Consider the following 16,988-nt stretch of genomic DNA (forward strand, 5'->3'; position numbering starts at 1 on the left):
CTNGGGAGGCAGAGGCAGGCNGATNTCTGAGTTCGAGGCCAGCCTGGTCTACAGAGTGAGTTCCAGGGCAGCCAGGGCTACACAGAGAAACCCTGTCTCGAAAAACAAAACAAAACAAACAAACAAAAAATTCCAATATTTTCTCTTTTGTTTGTTTGTTTACTTTACATTTACAGAACAACTCACTGAGACCTAATAGCTATAGGTACTTACTGTTTATTGACTAAGACAGTGCAGCCTAGATCAGTTCCTTAGCTTACTCTGCCTGTGTCCTGGGTGGCTAGCCTGAGGCCTGACTGCATCACCTGAGGGCTCTCAGGCCCTCACTCTTTTCTGGTGTAGTGGGAAAGAAGTCACCATAAGGAGATGGGACTAGGCAGGGCTGGGCACAGATTGGTGGGGGATGGGGTTATGGTGGGGGGGGGTTGGGAGAAGCCCTTGGCCTTCCTTGTGTGCTAGAGTGTAATACAGTTCCTTTGTTCCTCAAGTACCTAGACCAAGGGCTGGAGAGATGGCTCAGTGGGTAAGAGCACTCAGTGCTCTTCAAGTAGTCCTCAGTTCAATTCCCAGCAACCACATGGTGGCTCACAACCATCTGTAATGGGATCTGACGCCCTCATCTGGTGTGTCTGGACAGCTACAGTGTACCCACATACATTAAATAAATACATCTTTTTTAAAAAACAAAAAACGACCTAGATCACCAGTCTCCCTGTGCCCCCCTGGTTTGTTTGGGTGACTCTGATGCCACCTTGGCGTCATTGGAGCCCAGAAGTGTTCCTGCTGGTCCTTAGTTCCCTTAACTCAATTCTAGACTTTTGCAAATAATCTCTTCTATGGTTAAACCTCCTGGTATACATACTTCACAGAAACTTGAAGTTAATCATAATATTTAAAATATTAAATCTTGCTGTGTGTGTGATGACACACTCCTTTAATCCAGCACTTGGTGGGGAGACGCAGGTGGATCTCTGAGTTCAAACCCAGCCTGGTCTACAGAGTAAGTTCCAGGATAGCCAGGGCTACACAGAGAAACCCTGCCTCCAAAAAAAAAAAAAAAAAAGTGTCAAGCCCCTTGCTACTTGTTTGTTTGGTAGTGGAGGTGGAGCTTAGCATGTAGACTCCTGTCAATCACCAAGTGGGGAAGCTGAGGAAGCTCAGTTTCACTTCCAACTCCTAGATTGCCCTCAAAGGTGTACATCCTGCAACCCAAAGCCTGCTCCTGTCCAAGGACAGCTATGAATGCAACACGTTTGTAGATAAGTCACAGGACAATGTCAAAACATCATTTGACTCCCTTGGTACATAGAGAGTGCCAGGTCAGGGTGGGCTTCAAGGGAGACTCTGATTCACACACACAGACACAGACACACACACAGATGCACACAGACACACACACCTGTGCTTGAGAGGCATTGTGGCACACACCTTTAATCCCAACACTTTCTTTCTTTCTTTCTTTCTTTCTTTCTTTCTTTCTTTCTTTCTTTCTTTCTTTCTTTCTTTTTTTTTTTGTTTTCAGGTTTATTGAAAATATGGCATAACAGATTATACAGCTCCGCGTGGTATTTTGAAATTCATGCCAACCGTAGGCTGAGTGACCTGAAGGTTAGAGAGACGGCCAAAGTCCAGAAGCTTCAGCATCTCCTTGGTGTAGGGATCCACCTCAATGATCTGATCTAGGGCTGAGACCTCAGGAACGTAATTATTCTTTCTCTTCCTTCTGCAACTTGATAGCGATACCTCTCACAGAACCTCTCTGAATCAGGTGCGTGACATAGCCGGCTATCTTGTTCCGGAGCTTCTTGCTGGGGATGATGGCGATCTCCTCGCACACGCGCTTGTTGGTGTGGAAGTCATTACCCAGGCGCGTGTAGTACTTCTCGATGATGACCCGGGCCGCCTTCTTCACGGTCTTGGTGCAGACGTGGCCCATGTTGGCGGGTCTCGGTCAATCCCAACACTTTCGAGGGAGAAACAATCAGCTCTCTGAGTTCGAGGCTAGCCTGACCTACGGACTGAGTTCCAGGACAGCCAGAGAAACCCTGTCTCATATACAAAATATGCAAGCTTGTACTGAGTGTTGAGCCTGGGATTGCAGCTTCAATGGTAGTTTTGCAAGCAAGGAGGACCAACATTTGATCACCACCCATCAAAATCAAAACAACATCAAAAGGTTGCTTTGAAGATCTGATGCTCTTGTTTAATCCCCAGAACCCAAATGAAGATGGGAGAACAAACTTGTCCTTCCTCTATCCCCATACACAGATCTACACAATAGAAATTTTAATTTTTTAAAGATTTATTTATATTATATTTATTATTATATCTAAGTACACTGTCGCTGTCTTCAGAAGAGGGCATCAGATCTCATTACAGATGGTTGTGAGCCTCCATGTGGTTGCTGGGATTTGAACTCAGAACCTTCAGAAAAGCAGTCAGTGCTCTTAACCGCTGAGCCATCTCTCCAGCCCCAGAAATTTTACTTTTTACTTTTTTTTTTTTTTGAAACAGGGTCTCTCTATGTAGCTCTGGCTGTCCTGGAACTATGTAGACCAGGTTGGCCTCGAACTCACAGAGATCCACCTGCTTTCTGCCTCCCGAGTGCTGGGATTAAAGGTAATCATTACTTGGTTTATAAACCAAAACATTTCGAACAGAGAATATCACAAGTCATTTAGATACATCAGCTTTTTTGTTGTTTTTCAGACAGGATCTCATGAAGTTCCTTCTGGACTAGAACTCACTAAATATATGACTATAACGATTGACTCCTGTTCCCTTGGGCCAAGAGCTGAGATTATGAGGCAGGGAGGAGAAAAAACAAAAGGACGTTCGAATAAGCCCCATTACTACTATACTAGGCATGTCTAACCCAGAAAGAAAAAAAAAAATCTAGAAGGAAATGAAGTTTTGCTAGAATCTTCTGAAGGCCACAACACAAACAGGTTTAACAACTGTAGCCTGCACCACAACTCCCTCCTTATGCAATAGAACCCCTCCCCCCTTACCCTCAGGGGAACTAAAGCATTAGAGTTGTGTCTGAAAAACTGGTTAATATTTTGACCATTCTTGGTAGCAGAAACAACTAAATCTCCCCAATAAATCAGACTAGCCTGAGGGGAGCCAGGCCGAGGATAAGTCTGGGAGCTGGAGGCAAACGATGTGGCTGGTCAAGAGGGTATTCGGCCATCCTGGGGTCTGCGCTTAGAGGCCCAGGGAGACCCACAGGCCTGGCAGCCAGCGCAAAGCCCTTACAAAGGCTGCAGGTGCCCTCTTAGCATCTGCATGGCGGAGCTGCGTGCGCAGAGCGTGAAAGCGAGCCCGGCGACCGTTTGTCTTGTTTTGTTTAGTTTTTTTCATAAGGCCTCACCAAGTCGCATTTGCCGCGCGCGCGGTTTGGGCGAGAGGCGGGAAAACGAGAGTTGAGCAAACTTTGCAGGCTCGACCCCGCATCGGGGCGGAGACACCCACCGTGGGGTACCAGTTAAGTCGCCCAAGCTCGGTGACCATGAGGGCGACTCTAAGGCTCCTTAGTCTGCGATGGATGCCCCACGACGAGGAGGCGAGCGTGCACGTTTCACTCTGACCCGAGCCTGCGGCTGCAGCCGCCATCGCCCGGGAGCAATGGCGGCGGAGTCCGGACAGCTGTATCCAGCTGCAGCCTAGGCGGAAGTGCAGGAGAGGGGGCGTCCGCGCGGCTCGTGGGGATGGCCGGGCCGAGCGCCGCCTCGCCGGGCCCAGCGGGCACGCGGCGACGAGCTCGCGCCACCGCGCGCACCCCGCCCACCTGACGGAACGGCCGGCGCGCGCTCCCAGTAACCGCGGTTTCTCGCAGCGTTTGTAGCGCTCACGTCACAGCCTGCGCCGCCCCGGATTGGGTGAGCTGGCCAGGTCACGTGGCAGAGCGGGGCGCTATAAATAGGGCGAGGGGACGGCGGTGGTCCGCCATTTCGTGGACGCCGCGGGACCGAGCGCATCTGTAGGAGCAGAGCCAGAGGGGAGCGGGTGGGCCTGTCGGAGCGTTAGGACTTGAGCTTGGGCCTTTTTGAACCCAGGATCTCGGTAAGGGACCGGCGAACGGAGGGAGGGAGGTGGGGTGTCGCGGACTCGAGGTGGGGCCGGGCGCAATGGCGGCGCCAGATTGAGACAAAGGGGCGCCGCCGCCATTTTGTGACGTTCGGTCCCGGGCGGCGGCTGGGGCCCCGGGCAAAGCCGAAGATGCTTCCAAGCCTGTAAATCCGGGACTTAATCTTTTGTCCGTTGGAGGAAGCCTCGGCGAGGGATTGCTCCGGGCTGGGGTGTGGCCGGGGTGGCGGGGAGATCTCTAGATGAATTCTCCGCGTCGCGGCCTTTAGTTTGATGGCGCCTTTTTCTTCCTTGCACCTGGTTTTCTTGGGAATTTTGTATATATATTTTTTTAAGGCAGGTCTTTCAGTATTTACTGAGCCCCTACAGTCTCATCTATTTTTTTATGCTGACCTAGTGTTTGCTTTAAAAACCTTTTGTACTCAGGCTGTGTGTATTAATGCAAAATCTTAGTTCCCGTTGAGTTGGGTTTTTCTTTGACCTGTTTGCTTTTTTTTTTTTTTTTTTTTTGGTTTTCGAAACAGGGTTTTTCTGTATAAACCTGTTTGCTTTTAATAGGTGTGAAAATCGGGGATGGATGAGTTTCATTTCTCTCTTTTTTTAATTTTCGCGGAATGGCTTGGTCGCTCAATTGAGTCTTGGGCACAGGGTGGGGTCAAGGCAAAATAGGATTAAATTTTTTTAGTTTGATATTATTAGTCGGCTTGAACATCACGGTGTATAGTAGGGAAGACACTTGAAATGGTTATTAAGTAGGTTTTTCACTTCGGAAGTGTGAAGTTGAAGACTTACTGAGTGTATGTCCCCAGGGTTATTACCAGTCGAACTTCATAACTGTCATTCCTCTGGCCTATTGAGCCACAGGCATGCTATGATAGTTTTGTTGTGGAACCTTTGTGTGGTTCCAAGATATTTATTTTTGTTTGTTCCTGAGACAGTTCTTGCTGTAAACCAGGCTGTCCTGGAACTCAACTTTTTTAGATCTGGTCTCCATTTCCCTCTTTTCTCCCGAGTGCTGGGGTCAAAGGTGTGTGCACACACCACCATCCTGATACACTTATTTTTTGAGACAGGATAAGTTATGCTTCAGTTCCTGCATTTCTTTTTCTGTAGTCCCGGCCTTCTCAGAATTCCCTGCTTCTCCTTGGGATTTCCTTTAAGTGTCTGGATTTTCCATTTTAAGCATTTCATATGTAGGGAATTGTAATGGCCTTTTCTGGTTTTAGAATATTTTCAAGACTCACTTAGTAGTTGGCAGTATATTCCTGAATACTGTGGCACATTTTTGCTCTCCATCTCCTGGTAGTCATTCAGATTGGCACAGCTCACTATTGGAAGCAGTGCTGTAGTGAGGCTTTGACACGATTTCCATTGTGTCTGTAGTTCCTGGGGTTAAGTTTTAGTTGCATACTAGACAAGCTCCCCACCACTGAACCACATTGAGATTTGAACATATGCTTAAAAAGCACATGGAGCCAGGTGTGGTGAAGCACAATTGTTTTAGTCCTTGAGAGCCAGAGAACCTCTTTTTTTTTTCTTTTCTCGAGACAGGGTTTCTCTGTATAGCCCTGGCTGTCCTGGAGCTCACTCTGTAGACCAGGCTGGCCTCAGAAATCCGCCTGCCTGTGCCTCCCGAGTGCTGGAATTAAAGGCGTGCGCCACCACGCCCGGCTGAGAACCTCTTTCTTTTTTCTTTTCTTTTCTTTTTTTTTTTAAAAGATTTATTTATTTATTATATGTAAGTACACTGTAGCTGTCTTCAGATACTCCAGAAGAGGGCATCAGATCTTGTTATGGATGGTTGTAAGCCACCATGTGGTTGCTGGGATTTGAACTCCGGACCTTCGGAAGAACAGTCAGGTGCTCTTACCCACTGAGCCATCTCACCAGCCCGAGAACCTCTTTCTTGAGTACAAGACTAGCCTGGCCTATCCACAGTGAGATACTTTTCTTAGAACACACATGGTTTGGCTGCTTGGAGAATTTTGACTGCTTATAAAGAAGTAAGTCTTTAGAAAAAGGTGGTATTAGTGTTAAGGCAGTAAAGGAAATTTTTGTGGCAGTATATCTTGGAAGTATTTGATGGTGACAGTACTTACTGTAACCCTGCTTGGCCTCAAACTTGTGATCTTAATTAATTACCTTTTTTTTTTTTTTTTTTTTGTATTTTGTTTTTTTCCGAGACAGGGTTTCTCTGTATAGCCCTGGCTGTCCTGGAACTCACTCTGTAGACCAGGCTGGCCTCGAACTCAAATCCACCTGCCTCTGCCTCCCAAGTGCTGGGATTAAAGGCATGTGCCACCAAGCCCGGCTTAATTATTCTACTTTTTAAGACGAGAATTACAGTTCCTGTCCAAGGAAGGAAGCCTTAGTTTATATTTTGTGTTTGTGGGATGGTATGTGCACCACAACGAAGGTCAGAAGATAATTTGTAGTTTTTTACAATGTGTCCTGTAGCTGAATTCAGGTGGACATGGTTCCCTATGCCTTTATCCTTCTACATCCCTCCTAAGGAAACTTGGAATGTAAGGTTTTGCATCTTAGTTGAGCTAGGTTTTACACATGGAGGCATTTATATATATTGCTTGTTTGGTCCAAATGTGGTCATTTATTCAAACTTAATGAAGGAAGGCATACTTCATCTTACTACTTCCTGCTGAAATTCCTCGGAGCCAACTATTGTGTGGCAATGGGAAGAGACAATCAATGTAAAATGGCCAAAACGGTTGCCCTGCCATAGAGGGGAGAGACAAATCCTGTGTCGAATTGGGGGGGTGGGTAATTATTGATGTTTTAAAATAGTTTCATGCCTCAGTAGCAGAAGCTAGTCTTCAACTCTGGCCTCCACCTGTGAATTGTGAGAACTAAAAGTACAGATGTAGGCCACCACTCAGCATTCTGTTTGGTGGTTAAATTTAATTTGAAGTTAAACAGTCAAGCCTCAGATACAGGGTTGGTGGAGCCTTGCAGATACTCAAGGTTAGCCTGGGATACTTGAGACCCTGTCTTCTAAAAGAAAAAAAGTGATAATTGATCCTTCTGCCTTTTACACAGTTCCAGGGCAGTTTTGTTTGTTTGTTTTTAAAGGTCTGGCTATGTAGCCCTTAGCCCTTGCTGGCCTAGAAAATGAGAGTTGGCTGAGATCTGACTCAGGTCCACCTGCCTTATTTTGAGACAAGTTTCTCTGTAACCCTGGCTGGCCTGGCACTCCTTCTGTAGACCAGACCCACAAACTCAGAACTGTATGAGTGCTGATATTAAAGACATGTTACTACACATATCCTGGCCTGAGGCTTATGTAGGCCAACCTCAAAATCAGTTTGCATGCCTGTTGGCTCTTTAAAAATTTGTTGGTTTCCTGAGGATTGATTATGAGGGAAAAGAATAGGATGAGTGACAGAAAACATTGAGTAGTCTTAGTTTTTTTGTTTTTTTCTTCTGGCCTTTTTATTTATTATTTATTTTTTTAAATAGAGACTAAATGTGCTAGGCTAGAATCCATAACATCAGTGCATTCTAGATAAACCATTATATTTCCAAGCCTGTTTTTTAACTTTTCCTTAACTGTAGATTGATTGAATAATTAAATGTTGTGTTTGTTTTTTTTTATTACAGAAATGCATCGTGATTCCTGTCCCTTGGATTGTAAAGTTTATGTTGGTAATCTTGGAAATAATGGAAACAAGACTGAATTAGAACGGGCTTTTGGCTATTATGGACCACTCCGAAGTGTGTGGGTTGCTCGAAACCCTCCTGGCTTTGCTTTCGTCGAATTTGAGGATCCCCGAGATGCTGCTGATGCTGTCCGGGAGCTAGATGGAAGGTAATGACGGATAGATAGTTAACCTGGTTTAAAATTTCTAGGACATAGGCTTTTTGGTGTTTTAATCTACAGTGGACTTCAAGTCCAAGCACATGGAGTTAGAGACAAGTTCAGGGTGCCCAGCTTAAATAGCAAGTTAAAGGCCAAGAATAATCTTGATAGGCCACAGTACCTTAAGTGAAAAAAGACTGACAGTGGCTCTGAACTTGTCCCTCCACGTTAAAATAGTGAAAGTTTGCTGGGGTCTATCTCATCAATGACCCAAATGTGCCAGCTTAACTCATTGCTGTGGCTCTGGACAGATGAAGAAAGGACAGTCAACCATACACCTGGAATACCAGGTGGAATTTCTTGTGTTGGAAGGGGGATAATATAAGGAAGCCAAAGTACTAAGCTTAAAATCCTTAAAATGAGGGCTGGTGAGATGACTCAGTGGGTAAGAGCACCCGACTGCTCTTCCAAAGGTCCAGAGTTCAAATCCCAGCAACCACATGGTGGCTCATAACCATCCATAACAAGATCTGATGCCCTCTTCTGGAATGTCTGAAATCAGCTACAGTGTACTTACATATAATAAATAAATCTTTAAAAAAATCCTTAAAATGAAAAATTAAAGGGAACAAGTCATACACAGTAGAAATACATGAAAAACATTTGAATTATAGCTACTAACAGTTAACATTGAGCTCAGTAATCAAGATGCCTCAGTAGTTACAGCAGAGGACCTGGTCTTAGCTCCCAGCACCAGAGTAGTGGTTCATAACAATTTATAACACCAATTCCAAGGTGTCTGATGTCTTCTGGTCTCCCCAGACACATGTAGTGCATGTCCTTTAGATGTGAGCAAAAAACATTTCAGGCAGAGGCAGGCAGATTTCTGTTTTCGAGGCTAGCCTGGACTACAGAGTGAGTTCCAGGACAGCCAGGGCTACACAGAGAAACCTGTCTTGAACCCCCCCAATGTCTACACATAAAATAGCATTTTGTTTCTTAAGATTTATCTATGCATTTGTCTGCAAACACACTGGAAGAGGCAGACAACACTCTGGCCCCATAAAAATTGTTGTGTGTGTGTGGGGGGGTATTCTGTTTTTGAGATACGGTCTTAGCTTAACTAAAAAACTTAGCTGGCAGCATACACCTTTATAATCTCAGCACTTGGGAAGCAGAGGCAGGTAGATCTCTTTTGAGTTCAGTGCTAGCCTACTCTATAGAATGAGTTGCAAGACAGTCAGGGCTACACAGAACCCATTTGGAAAAACAACAAAAATGTGTTTCTATGTGTGTTTTGCCTGTATATCTGTACTATATGTACTGCTAGTCACAGGCTAGAAGGTGTTCGAGTCCCTGGAACTAGAATTACGGGTGGTTGTGAGCCATCATGTGGGTACTGGATTGTTTATAAGAACAGTCAGTGCTTTTTTTTTTTTTTTTTTTTTTTTGTTTTTTTTGTTTTTCGAGACAGGGTTTCTCTGTATAGCCCTGGCTGTCCTAGAACTCACTTTGTAGACCGGGCTGGGCTTGAACTCAGAAATCCGCCTGCCTCTGCCTCCCGAGCAGCCAGTGCTTTTTAACCGTGCGCCACCACCGCCTGGCAACTCTGGAGACTGGCAAAACTTGGACGCACCGGACGTGGTGGCGCACGCCTTAAACCCAGCACTTGGGAGATAGAGGCAGGTGGATTTCTGAGTTTGAGGCCATCCTGGTCTACAGAGTGAGTTCCAGGACAGCCAGGGCTACACAGAGAAACCCTGTCTCGAAAAGACAAAAAAACCGTTAGACTCCATCTGACTTTGGGTGAAATAGGGAGAGATCAGTACAAGCTTACTGCCATCAACAATTTTGTGATCCATGTCCCTTCTCTTTAGAACACTGTGTGGCTGCCGAGTAAGAGTGGAACTGTCGAATGGTGAAAAGAGAAGTCGGAATCGTGGCCCACCTCCCTCTTGGGGTCGTCGTCCTCGAGATGATTACCGCAGGAGGAGTCCTCCACCTCGGCGCAGGTACTTGAGAGAACACCTTTTAGAGAAAGGCATTGGTGTAATGGAGTAGCTAGTAGGAGCAGGTATTTCTTCCTAAGGTTGTTGGTGGGTTAATTTACTGTGGACATCGGAGGTCTCTACAAAACATTTGCTGGGTGTAGTTTGGGGTATGCGAGTTGTGCTGAGTGTTGGCTTTTGTCTGTAGGTGTATTATTCATGTTGGTAGTTAGTAACTTCTATCTTGGATCTGTCTTCTAGTTCATCTTCTAGTTGCATCTTTCCAAGTCTTCCCTTTTACTTCAATTTAGGCCTTTTTCCATTTCTTGACTCCATAATGATCAACATTGCATTCAACTAGCTCTTCACAAATGTGTTTTCTACTAGCACAATTGTAAGTTATCAAAACAGGCAGCTGTTTTAATGTTACAACTGGTAAAGTAGAAGTCTTTCTGAAACAAACTTAAATCACTGACCAATAAAGGGGGCTTAAAAGTATTCCCAGTCATCCGTTCTTGAATCCCACATAGGAGAGAATTCAGTTTTTTTATGATTGAAATGGCATCATTCTTGGACCAGGCAGTACTGCCTGGATACAAACTCCTCATCTCCTCAAATCAAGCCTCTAAAATAGTTTCTATAGGACTGAATTTACCTCTTACAGGTGAGTGAAGTCCTCGGAGATAGGAGTTCAAAATCTTGCCCCTTTTGCTATTTTGAAAAACAACACACTGTTGCCCATCATAATAAAGAGTATTTGTTAGCTAATAGATGGTTGTACTGATGGCTTGTTTTTCATTTTTTTTTGTGCTTTTTGGTCCATCTATTAATAAAAATGAACCCCGTTACAGAGTCACCATCATGTCTCTTCTCACCACCCTCTGAATCTGCATTAGCCAGTCAACTAGCCCTTTCAGCGTCATGTGACCAGCGCGCCCCATTCAGCTTGGCTGGTGTCGTTTCACATGACCCAGGCTGGCCAGTCGTCAGGTTGCACCGCCCTTTGGTTCCCGAGCATGCTGTTTTCTCTCAGCCTTCTCTCCAACCTTAACCAAATCGGCAGCAGCCACCTCGACCGCCCACACATTCCTGGCCAATCAGCTCAGCTGTTTATTTACCAAATGTCTTCACAACAACTACAGCAGCAGCCTTCGGCTAACAAAAAAGCAGGAAAAATCCACAACACCCCCTTCGCCAACCAACTAAATCCAACGCAACATCTGGCAAAACCTTTTCAGCAAATTCTTCCTGGCCGTCAGTCCGGCAGCCTCACCTCACCATTTCTAGCTTGTTGAAACCCAAAACTAGTAAGTTTTTCCTGCTTATACAGTTTACTGCTGGTTAAAAATAAGGAGTAAGCGGCTTAAAGTAATTCTTTTTTCTGGATCAAAGGCTGGCTGTGCATAATTGAATGGTAACGTACAATATATTGCTTGAAACAACTTTTAAGGGTGATAGGGAACTCATAATGTGACTAGACCTTCAAGTGAACTTATGTGCATGTGTGAGATGCCAAACTAAAATTTTAATATCTCTAACAGATTTTAGCTTTTCTTCCTAGCAAAATTTTGTTGAATCCTATCACCTTTAAATGGTTTTACTAACAGTTTTCAAATTTTAAAAAAAATTGGGGGTGAAGTGTGGGCCAAGCTACAGTAATTTTGATAAGCCTAAACACACTCTTAAATGTGACATCACAAATGCAGTTCTAATGTAGCACTAAATGGCATCAATGTTTACACCTACCGCGTTTTCACAAAATTACACTATCCACCTGGTACTTAAGTCTTGTTAGAGACTTAAAGGTTTGCATGGGTTCCAAATACTGGTTTATGGTACTGTTTTTGGAACTACTTGGGACTACATTTTGGTGTGGTGTTTGGGGTAGTGGAGTTAGTTTGACATGAAGTTTTGCATTGGACAGATCTGCTGTGAAGCATTCTTTGTTAAAATGAATCCATGGTTGGAATACCTGCTTTTCACTTGAGCTTTTTGTTCCTTAATCCTTCTGTGCCTTTTTTTTTTCTTTTCTTTTTTTATTTTGGACGATGAGTGCCAGTTCTCCGGCACATTCACTGGGCCCAACAGTGAAATTGAAAAGTTGGGAAATGCCTCACGCCACATACAATAATTGACAATTAGCCTAATTTTACTGTTTCTGCTTCTAGATCCCCAAGAAGGAGAAGCTTTTCCCGAAGCCGGAGCAGGTAAATGTTTTGGTGCCCTGTACTTAGAGATGGCAGCTTCTGACACCTTTAGGCTGTTTCCCGTACTTGTTAATGAGATTTAGATAACTCTGGTTAATAATTATAGTGACATGGGTAGCATAGTCACACAGTCAGCATTAAGTTAGAGTGAGCTAGTCTTTCTTCAAGGTGAACTTTTTTTTTTAATTTAAAGATTTATTTATATGACTACACTGTAGCTGTCTTCAGACACACCAGAAGATGGTATCTGATCTCATTACAGACGGTTGTGAGCCACCATGTGGTTGCTGGGAAATGAAGTCAGGACCTCTGGAAGAGCTGTCAGTGCTCTTAACTGCTGAGCCATCTAGCCCTCAAGGTGATTTTCTACTAAGGGAATGTGCTTTCTGTTTCAGGTCACTTTCTAGAGATAGGAGAAGAGAAAGGTCTCTGTCTCGTGAGAGAAATCACAAGCCGTCTCGATCCTTCTCTAGGTCTCGTAGGTAAGTAAGATGAGTGACTAAACTACTGAAGATATATATAAAGTCTTTTGTGCTATGTACTAAGATAATGTTTAATTTTTTTTTTTTTTTGTTTTGTTTTTTAGCCGATCTAGGTCAAATGAAAGGAAATAGAAGACCAGTTTGCAAAAGTGGTGTACAGGAAATAACTTCATCTGACAGGAGTATGTACAGGAAATTAAAGTTTTGTTTGAGACTTCATAAGCTTGGTGCATTTTTAAGATGTTTTAGCTGTTCAAATTTGTTTTGTCTCTTGGAACAGTGACACACAAAACAATGTAATTCTCTATGGTTTCAGATGGACCATATGAGGCATGTGATAGCAAGAATTGTTACTTTACAATGTCCCCTTAAGCAAGATTGAATTTTCTTTGAATTTTAGTTTTTCATAGACTGAAATAAACCTAGATCCTGCCTAGTTTTAAGTGTGACGTACTAATGATATAAAGCAACTGGCGGAAATTGAATGAAGCTGTAGTCCTCTAGTAGCTGAGACACTGGCACTGTGGGTGGGATGATAAAGCAGTGTTTAAGAGCTGCTGTGAGCACAAGCCAACAGATAGAGGGTAGGAACCACACTCTGAAGGTTTGCAAAGCGGTTCCTCCCTGGTTTCTATACCGGGATGCAGAGCTATTGTAACGCCTTTATTTGGAAATGTAAAACTAAGATACCAGTGTCCTTTCAGTTTAAGGGTACATTGTAGAGCTGAACTTTTCAGTTACTGTGCAAGATTTTTTTTCATGCTGTCATTTGTAATATGTTTGTGAGAATCCTTGGGATTAAAGTTTTGGTTACAAATTGTTGTTAACTTGAAAGCCTGTTTTTCCTTGCACACTCAAATCTGTGAGCTTGGTATCAAGTCCAGGTAAAACATTCCTATTGGAAGCCATACTTATATTTTCTTGTAAAGTGCTTTTGAATTAATAAAGTACTAGCATAATTGTGTAGTAGTCAGTCGAGCGAACCACTGTTGCCATTGTTCTTATCCCTGGGAAAGTAGTTGGTTACCCAGTTCATTCTTTGTAAGAAACACAACTGAGAAACACTACATTAGTGAAGGATTTTTTTTCCCCCATTTGCTTGTCACTTAAGAGAGCAGCCATTTTTTAGGTGTTGAAGCCAGTTGAGGATCATGGCAGTTAGTGACATTTTAAGCACCAATATGGTAGGTATATTGTAACTCTTTAAGTTGCCCATAAAAAGTGGCTTTGATCTTCAGCATGAAAACATTCAAAGAAGTTTTAAATTTTATTTTATAACTTGAGGTGTTGCATGGGATTCCAAATCATGTAAAATCCACAATATGGTTAATTGTAATGATACACAGTTGAAATGGAGGCATGCATACCCTTTCTCTTAGAATCTGGAGGAGTTGTAGTTTCAGGTATTTGTGTGCAATTAGATTAAATCATAATGCAACAGTCTTGTGGCTTAAGTTTCCTTAAATGTGTTCTTTGAGATAGTTTTTTGGATTCTGCTGTACTGACTTGGTCTATGTAAGAGCCATTGCACTAAGTTAAATCTGTAAGCTTATAAATCCCCCCAATTGTTATCTTTAAACAATAAATTTCAGTAAGAAAGGAGAGAGTTGTGTCCAGAAGGTTCCAACATGAGCCTTTGAGAGAAGTACTCATCTTCTTTGAAGATACTTTTAAAATTAGCTACCCTGATCATTCTCTGAGTGTAATGCTAAAAGGATGATTCCAGGTGTTTGCTAGAGGTCATTATTAGTACTTAATGATGATTAAGAAAGGCACTTGAGAACTGGGATTCTCGTTTCATTATGGGTTACCTCAGATATTACATACTTTAAGCACAATGTAGGTTCCCTTCATTTACCATCTAGGTACCTAAGTATCACAATGGCATCTATCTCTACCCTGTATTGGACTCAGGCACTGAAGCAGGCGTGAACCTGAATGAGACATCTTAGCATTTTTCTTTAGATTTCTGCCTCACTTTGGCATCTTACTGCTTGATTAGAAACCATGTTGGAGATAGAAGTCTAAAGATACTGTGAGTAGCCCAGATTCTAGACCTGTTGTCAGTGAGGAGAATATAGGTAATAAACAGCCATAGTTAGCCACTGGCTTAGTGCCTTGTCTTAACTGTGCTTTGCTTTTCTGAATCCAGATGAGATTTAGGTATCAGATAAATAATCTATTCCAGTGTATATTTTTGTATTGCCAGACTGTTGCCTTCTGGTTTTCTTTGGGGTGGGAGGACATAAAAGATCATTATTAAAAGACACTGACTTAAAGTTGGGTTGGAGTATATTTTTATCTAAACAATCTGGTAATAAATTGAAGTTTTACATTCCTACTATAACTACGGGTGATAGTCTAGTGCAGTGTTGCACATGTGGCATCTCCTTTGGCTTACAAATGCCTAGTGTTAGCCGGGCATGGTGACACACGCCTTTAATCCCGGCAGAGGCAGGCATATTTCTGAGTTTGAGGCCAGCCTGGTCTACAGAGTGAGTTCCAGGACAGCCAGGGCTACACAGAGAAACCCTGTCTCAAAAAAACAAATGCCTAGTGTTCAGGTTTATTACCTGTACCCCAGTGTTTTATTTTCAGAGTAAAGTTAGGCCTTTCATAAAGCTATAGGTACTAGATTTTATGATTCAGGGGACGGGACTCCTACCCCTGCCTACGGTGTGGGTCCTAGGTGTTACACTGTCTTGGCAAAGGCCCATCCGTCCCTGCTTCTGCAATTTGTTTATCTAGGGGTCATTTGTTTTTGACCCCCTTCCTTCTATTTATTGTGCGAGGGCCTCCATGTTGGTTCTAAAAGTTGGACTTAGTTGACAGAATATCCTAGGATACACATAGCCTGGCTCCATCCACCTGTACAAATGAGCTTGTGCCTGCCATGTGTGGGCAAACTGTTCTCAAGAAGACTGCAGCTTGATTTCCAGAGGATCTGATACCTTTGTGCCTATACCAGGTGTGAACAAGGAGTTAGCACAAGTGGCCTGTGAAAGAAAAGGCATGTGAGTAGAATGAGAAATACTTGTGGGTTTTTGGAGACAGGCTTCTCTGTGTAGCCCTGGCTGTCCTGGAACTCACTCTGTAGACCAGGCTGGCCTTGAACTCAGCAATCCCAAGTGCTGGGATAAAGGTGTGTGCCACCACTGCCCAGCAATACTTGAATTCTTAAGTGATATCTTAAATGGATAAGTGCAGGTGTCCATGGACAGTAGAAAATGGCATCTGATTCTTCATCCTCTGGAGAGGTCTTTTTGAGATGGTGTCTCTAATCCCATGTGGTCTCACTGGTGAGCCACCATGGTGCCTCTCGCCCTCCTGGACCCCGCTGACAGGCCTGGCTCTGCTTCTAGAGCCTGTGATTCCCAAGGATTCTAGCAGTCAGAGCAGAAATGCTGTCAGCTGTCAGCAGTTCCCATTGCTGCTGCTGATAATGAGGATCCTGAAACGGTGACCACACTCCTCCGTTATTTTGCGATAGTCTTTATGTTTGGGATTGAACCCCCCCCCCCAGGAGTTTTGAGGGTAGCAAACCACTAGTGAAATGCCTTGAGTGCCAATTCCATGCTCTTTTGGAGCTCGTGCCCAGCCCCAAGTGTTTCCTGTACCTAGCACTGAACTGTAGCTGTGTGTAGCTCAGCAATGGCATTGCCTAGCATATTCCAGACCTTGCTCGGCACTGGCAGGGAAATGTGAGAGGACATAGGTGCTCGGATCATTCCATACTGGCCTATAGGGGAAATTGTAGTGGAGATAACCATAGAATGAAAACACTGGCAGGGGAAGGACATGGCAGGGCAAGCAGATGCTGAACTGGTAAGATGCACACTAGTTCTCAAGAGCTAGCATCTGATGAACTGCTGGAATGTGGGACGGCTCCATGACCAGTGACTTACATGCTCAGTGTCTCTGAGAGATCTTGGAGGATGTTTTGTATTTCATACTGAGTGGATTCTGTCCCAAACACATCAGCAATCCCTGGTATTCCAGGCAGTTGATCTGCACTATTTCCCAAAAGGCAGCCTTGCCCTAAAGCAGTGTGACAATTTTACAAATTGGGTGTTCAGCTGTCCTGCTTAACCACTAGGAGGCAGTATTACCCTACTGAAATCCTGGGACCAAATCTTTTTGCCTGAGGCAGTGAATCTAGGCCATGGGTCTCTGGAGCACAGTTGAGTTAGTAACTGACAAGAGTGACCAGAGTGGGCAATGCTTGGAGTCTCCTGCCAGGTCACTTGAGCCTCACTGGTGGGCCCTTGTCATTTATGTTGAAATTAAGGCTCAGAGCAGCCGGGTGGTGGCGCACACCTTTAATCCCAGCACTTGGGAGTGACAGGCAGATTTCTGAGTTCGAGGTCAGAGTGAGTGCCAGGGCTACACAGAGAAACCCTGTCTCAGA

General features: G+C 44.0%; 1 protein-coding gene and 1 pseudogene across 1 annotated transcript; one reads left to right on the forward strand and one right to left on the reverse strand.

Moving 5' to 3' along the window:
* Nucleotides 1–1,548: 1,548 nt before the first annotated feature.
* On the reverse strand, nucleotides 1,549–1,944 carry LOC110338389 (annotated as a pseudogene).
* A 2,002-nt stretch (nucleotides 1,945–3,946) lies between these two features.
* Srsf3 (serine and arginine rich splicing factor 3) lies at nucleotides 3,947–14,020 on the forward strand. Its single transcript, XM_021221244.2, has 6 exons — nucleotides 3,947–4,065; nucleotides 7,705–7,912; nucleotides 9,781–9,915; nucleotides 12,060–12,098; nucleotides 12,494–12,580; nucleotides 12,685–14,020. The coding sequence occupies exons 2-6, from the start codon at nucleotides 7,707–7,709 to the stop codon at nucleotides 12,710–12,712; spliced, it is 495 nt and encodes a 164-aa protein (XP_021076903.1). The 5' UTR covers nucleotides 3,947–4,065; nucleotides 7,705–7,706; the 3' UTR covers nucleotides 12,713–14,020.
* Nucleotides 14,021–16,988: the final 2,968 nt, after the last annotated feature.

Source organism: Mus pahari, chromosome 21 (assembly GCF_900095145.1).
Source record: "Mus pahari chromosome 21, PAHARI_EIJ_v1.1, whole genome shotgun sequence".
Lineage (NCBI taxonomy): Eukaryota > Metazoa > Chordata > Mammalia > Rodentia > Muridae > Mus > Mus pahari.